General features: G+C 40.2%; 1 protein-coding gene across 1 annotated transcript; it reads left to right on the top strand.

The window, feature by feature from the left end:
- Positions 1–1134: 1134 nt before the first annotated feature.
- Positions 1135–5983, top strand: NEUROD6 (neuronal differentiation 6). The gene is made up of 2 exons (XM_069215164.1): positions 1135–1271; positions 3787–5983. The coding sequence occupies exon 2, from the start codon at positions 3808–3810 to the stop codon at positions 4819–4821; it is 1014 nt and encodes a 337-aa protein (XP_069071265.1). The 5' UTR covers positions 1135–1271; positions 3787–3807; the 3' UTR covers positions 4822–5983.
- The last annotated feature ends 413 nt before the right edge of the window (positions 5984–6396 follow it).

The following is a 6396-nucleotide window of genomic DNA, read 5'->3' as shown; positions in this document are numbered from 1 at the left end:
GGTTGACAAAAAGCAGATGATGAAAATAAAAGAGGGTGGTGGATTATACAGTTAAAACAGGGAGGCAAACAAAAGGCAACGGCAAAATAGAAAGCACAGGGGAGCAGATGGAAGCATAAAAACCAGGCTGGAGAGGGCACATGCCATGGGATGCGCTGAAGGCAAATTACTAGGGAAAGGAGGGGGCAGGAGGAGGGGAGTGAGAAAGAGCGTGATAGAGCGAGAGGTGAGACAGACAGACAAAAAGCTGAGAAGGAAATGTTCCCAGAGCCCTGTATGGAATGGAATGAAAAAGCAGCTCCTACTGGAAGCTGTTAAACCAATTTAAAAATAACATCCCCAGAAAATGTGTTACTTTTTATGCGAATAATTGCAGAATTAATCAGGGTGTGCGCGTGTAGACGAAGGTATATATTTTAATGAAATAATTAAATATACATATATTAATACTAATGTTAATACTTTTTTCAAACTTACACTTAGAATCGCTCATCTCTAACGCCAAGCTTTCCCACCGGTAAGCATTGTAATTCTTAGAGAATATTGATCAAATAGGTGCATAAAGTGCTTTTGATAGAGGTTAAGAATACATTGGAAAGACAATGTGTACCAAGTGCCCTTAAGCACCACTTTCCAAGAAATGCATGAAAATAATGTTTAACGGTAACGATGTCAAAATGAGTATCTACAAAACACTAGAAATTTGACCTTTTTTATATTATTGCATGTAACTTCGGCTTTTTCATATCAAACACTGCCATGGGGTTGACTTTTCCCCACAAATGTACATCCCTGTTTTAATTTTTGCGAGGCGCACTCGTGCTTGTAGGCATGCTTCCCTGCGCAGTGGCATCCTGTTCTGCTTCCCTGCCCCCTCGGAGCGCCTGCCTCGCAATAGCGCTCCCTGCTAAGACGCAGCCCCGCTACGTGAGATCTTGGTGGAGATTGCTTTTTTTCCCTTCTATCAGTCTAACCTTCTGTGTTGATACATTAATGCTGGTACCCACTTACAGGGATGCCAGATGATCAGTGCAGAACGAGAGTCCCAGGAGAGAGGAGCACGTGACGCTCTCTGCCCTGCAACGTCACTAGCAGATGGCATGGGTACCAGCTCTGGCAGTTGGCATCAATGTCACTTTTTGGAGATCAATGCGATAGTGCAGCTACGAGCAGATCTAGACTCCAGGAGACGACGCGACACTCCGAGACGCAGACTTGGAAAGGGACGAAAAAAATGGAAACTGATTTTTGAGAGACATTAAAACCCTAAGGTAAATATTTAAAAGTGTGTTTATACGTGGTAGCCAAGCGGTTCTGTATTTGCATGTGAATATTTCTGGGTAGCATTGCTTTTGTGGGGAGTGAGGGTGGGCATGCATGCGTGCACTGTGGACGTGGGACTGCGCCTAACTTTGCCCAAAGCTTCCTTCCCTTTGATGGGAAGGCAGGCTCTCGTTGGCATTATGTAACGAGGCCAGTGAATGGACATGGCAGAGGTACAGCAGTGAAGCAGATTGTTTTTGTCACTGAAGATGCACAATGGGGTCTGTTCCATTGCCTATTCTTAAGGATCTGTTGTATATCACAGGATAGCTCTTTTACCGTCCCGCAGAAAGAGCAAGAGGAAGGAACGGTGAAGGGAAGAAATAAAGAAAGGACGAAAAAAAAAAGAAAAATAATAAAAAAGAAAGGAAAACGAGGCGAGAAATCGAACTAAAATAACGTATATTGGTATTTTACAAGTGCATTTATTAAATAAAAGCTATATTTTAATAATGTTAGTGCTAGTTTTAAACTGGAGGGAGAGCGGTGTTGCTTCCTGTCAAAATGCTGAATGAAATATGATTTCAAATGCTCATGTATAACAAAAAGAAGGAGCGTTTTCACACTCATTTAATTTGGGGAAATCACCTATATGCTGTAGGAAAAAAGATCATTCTACGTTTTTCGTACGGATGGCATGCCAGGCGAATGCCACAGCTGCTATCTGTGCAGAACATTGCTTTGTACTACATGTGTGTGATATATTTGCACGATATAGGTAAAGGAGCCTACATTTCTGGTGCCCCCTAAAGATTTTAACTTATTTCGCATGTCTACACCAGTGACTTTGTACAATTAAACTTCGCACTGCAAAAGAAGGGCACCGGGCATACTCCTGAAGAAGCCCACCTGCTAGCCTGTCATATTGTAGGAATCCGTGAGTACCGCTACCTCTCATCTCCGTGCTCTTCACGCCAGCCCCTGTGGAATTAGATAAATTAAATTCTGCATTCGTTAAACCCCAAGCCACGCTCAGCCTTGTGCTTCCTTGGCTGGAGATCAGCGCACGCTGCCGGCGTCCAGCGTCAGCGCGTCTTTGCGCTCTGCCTCCTGGCTTCCCGCGTGAAGCCTGTGATTTCGTTTTGCAGTTAAATTAACGAACATTATTAAAGCACGGACCATAGGAATTAATGCTCAGACATTTTATTTAAATTTCGTATTCTATCTCTTGCGGCATTATTTCAAAACAAGAAGTGTAAATATATTTCAGTGGCTACATACATGCAAAAACAATCATTTATAGAAAACTATTTTACAGTGCGTAGATGTACGTATATTTACAGGTGAGTATATATCTGTGTGTAGGTATTGTGTGTGTGGGACTATCTATAGTCTTCTCTATAGATACCTTCAACGGGGTGATACGTTAAAGTATTTTCAAGTGTGGAAAGTCATATTTCTATAGTGCTCTTTCACATACTCGAACGTATCTTTGTGAATTGGAACCAAAATGTCAAACTCCCTATCATTGAAAGTCTGAAGAAGGCACAATCCGCTGTGTTTCTAGTAATGGAATATCCTACTGAATATCGACCCACAGAATATCCTCTTACAAGAGCGTAAATACCAAATAAATATAGAGGGACAAAATATCGAAAGGCAAGGGCATATAGGGAAGTGTAGGTTTACTACTCTCAACTCCCCAGCTACCTTGAAGATATATGTACTGCATATGTGCATGTATGTGGAGTTAGCTATAGAAAATCTAGACTTACCTGTCAATATATTTTTTCTGATATTTTGTCCTTGATACCGTGCCTCATAGATATTCTGGGGTTGATATTCAGGGTGCACATGGTATTAATTGTATATGAATTTTCTCAGAATATTCCCACTCTGAATACGTTTGCGGCTAATTCACAAAGGCATGTGCAAGTACATAAATGAGTACTACAGAAGTATTACTTTACATATACCAAAATGACTTTGTGAATCTGCCTCATATTGTGCTCTGTGGTTGTATAAAACTTGCTCTATGGCAATAAGTTCAGCGGCATGGTAAAACCGGAAGAGTTGCCTGCCCATATTGTAACCAATCTCTACCCAGGTAAATAGATATTGTAATACCACAGGTGAAAGGGCATCTCTTCACCATGTACATGTCCAAAATATTAAATAAGTTATGTTTTCACATGTATGTTTGGTTTATTTGGCACACAATAAGGTGTTTTTTCATATTAGTGTGTATACAAATGAATTCATAGCTCAATGGGTGGATGGATGGATATATAAGTAGTTCAATAACGTGCTTGATAAGTGAATGACTAGATAGATAGATAGATAGAAACTTTGATGCTAGTTTGATAGATCAGTAGATGAATGGATAGGCAGGCAATCTGATGGATAGACAGTCAGTTTAAGGAGCATTATTTCAATCATAATTTGCTTATTGGATATATATATTCGGTCTAAACATGCTGCTAATATAATCCTTTTTGAACATTCTCTTGGCCCTTCTTTCAGGTAATTTCAGCCTAAACAGTCATGTTGACTCTTCCATTTGATGAGTCTGTCGCTCTGCCAGAATCCCAGATCTGCCGAAAGTTTCCCCGTGAAAGTGAAGACCAGAAGCAGGTGAAGAAACCTGAAAGCTGCACAAAGCAGATTGTTGCACGAGGGAAAAACATCAGGCGATCTCCTGAGGAAGAAAGTGAGCAAGAGGACGAGGAAGAAGACAAGGAGGAGGAAGATGAGAATGGCTTGCCCAGGAGGAGGGGGCCCAGAAAAAAGAAGATGACCAAGATAAGAGTGGAAAGGATTAAAATGAGGAGACATGAAGCCAATGCCAGAGAGAGGGGTAGAATGCATGGCCTAAATGATGCCTTGGACAATTTAAGGAAGGTGGTACCATGTTATTCCAAAACTCAAAAACTTTCCAAAATAGAGACTTTAAGACTAGCCAAAAACTATATTTGGGCTCTTTCTGAAATCCTGAGGATTGGCAAGAGACCTGATCTGCTCACCTTTGTCCAAAACCTTTGCAAAGGTCTCTCCCAGCCAACTACAAACTTGGTGGCAGGTTGTCTACAGCTGAATGCCCGGAGTTTCCTGATGGGCCAAGGTGGAGACACGGGCCATCATACAAGGTCTCCGTATTCCACCATATACCCTCCCTACCACAGCCCTGACCTCAGCACTCCCACAGGGCATGGAACACTTGATAACGCCAAGTCCATGAAACCCTACAATTACTGCAGCGCCTATGAGTCTTTCTACGAGAGCACTTCCCCAGAATGCTCCAGCCCACAGTTCGAAAGCCCCTTGAGCCCCCCTTCTATGAACTATAATGGCATATTTTCCTTGAAGCACGAAGAGGCCATGGACTACGGCAAAAATTACAATTATGGCATGCATTACTGTGCAATGCCTGCCAGGGGTCCCCTCGGACAGGGCTCCATGTTCCGGTTGCCTACAGACAGCCACTTTCCTTATGACTTACATCTGCGTGGCCAGTCTCTCTCCATGCAAGACGAATTAAATGCAGTTTTTCATAATTAATGAGGAAAATGAAAGTAAACAGTGGTCATTTGCCTCTGTGTCTAATTAAGATAAAGCAGATGCGATTTGGCGAAGTAATTAGCACGGCTCAATTTGAGGTGCTTCTGCTTTCCGCGGTCTCTGGCGCGTATTTCACCTCCTGTAGTATAGTTCCCTCCCTGCTGTAATGTAAGGACCCCTCTCACGAGTAATTCGCCTTCCTCATATTGTCTGTAAACACCGTGGTTCAGCTGGCTCAATGAAGGCCTCTTTTTGTTCGCGTTTGATTTGCTGAATAGCCTTGGCCTACACAATGTGGCGGGATACCGAAGCGCGCGCAGTACCGAGTCAATGTCTTTTTTTGATTGTGCAATCATTAGGCGACAATGCATGCGTGCGAGCTTTGTAGAATTACGTATTTTCACAACAGCGAGAGCTTCATTAAATATACAGAAAGACATTGAATTAAAATATATCCTCTTACAGCTCTGCCCTGAATTTAATGTTCAGGCATCTACTTCACAATATCTTGAATAGGGGGATTTTAGAAGACGCATTACCTAGAATGCAGCAATATACATATAAATATATATAAATATAAATATATTTAAAATTCTATGCAATTTTTTTAAAAGTGAAATGATTGATTACTGATGGCCTAAACGTTGCTATTAATGTTCTGAATATTTGATCGAGACTAGTAGTATTTTACTAAATTATGTCACTAAACTGGGTTGAGACCTTAATTCTAAAATACTATTTTGTGATTGAATTTTGTATCATTCTATACTTTCGTGTACAGGTTTGTTAGGGAAATGTTCACTCGTGTTTAACACTCTATATTTTTAAAACAATGAAATGTACATGCCTTCACTTATGAAGTGTATCTGTTTTGCATTAATATTTTTTATTTCTTGGTGCGTGTTGTGTTTTTACTTTTGCTTCGGTCGTGTTTTCATTTTCCGCTTGAGGAGTAGGCCACACTAAACAGCTGCTTTACTTCAGATGTGGAAAAAAGCTCAGAGCACTATTTACCGCACACAAGCTGTGCCAAATGAACAGAAGTATATATGTAATGTATATGTGTACTATATATTGTAAACACAAGTCGTTTTTCAATATTTATAACATGCAGGAGAAAAAAAAGAAAAGGTGAATAATAAAAAAAAAAGTATTTGCTGTCTTTTCTGTGTATTGGGAATTTGTTGTTGTGTGATATAATCATTGAGGGAATATTGCATTTTTTGATTTTCATTGCGTAATCCATGTATACAACTTCATGAACAGACTGTGCCTCAGATATAGACATGTAGAGTGTATAAAATAATTAAATACAATGGCAGGGATTATTTTCAGAAAGTAATATTTCACTACATTTTTTTTTTTTAAAATAGGTCAGATTTACATAGGTCCATCATACCTGTAAAAATAGGAATGTGTATCTGTCTCTCTCTCTCTCTCTTTCTCTGTGTGATATATATATATATATATATATATATATACATATATATATATATATATACTATTGCAGATTGATCAGGATCATTTTCATGCCTGCTTTCTCCCTTTGTCACTGTTTTCCTATCTTTCTCCCCC

This window comes from Pleurodeles waltl, chromosome 2_1 (assembly GCF_031143425.1).
Source record: "Pleurodeles waltl isolate 20211129_DDA chromosome 2_1, aPleWal1.hap1.20221129, whole genome shotgun sequence".
Classification (NCBI taxonomy): Eukaryota; Metazoa; Chordata; class Amphibia; order Caudata; family Salamandridae; genus Pleurodeles; species Pleurodeles waltl.
This window is presented reverse-complemented; position numbering and strand designations above follow the sequence as displayed.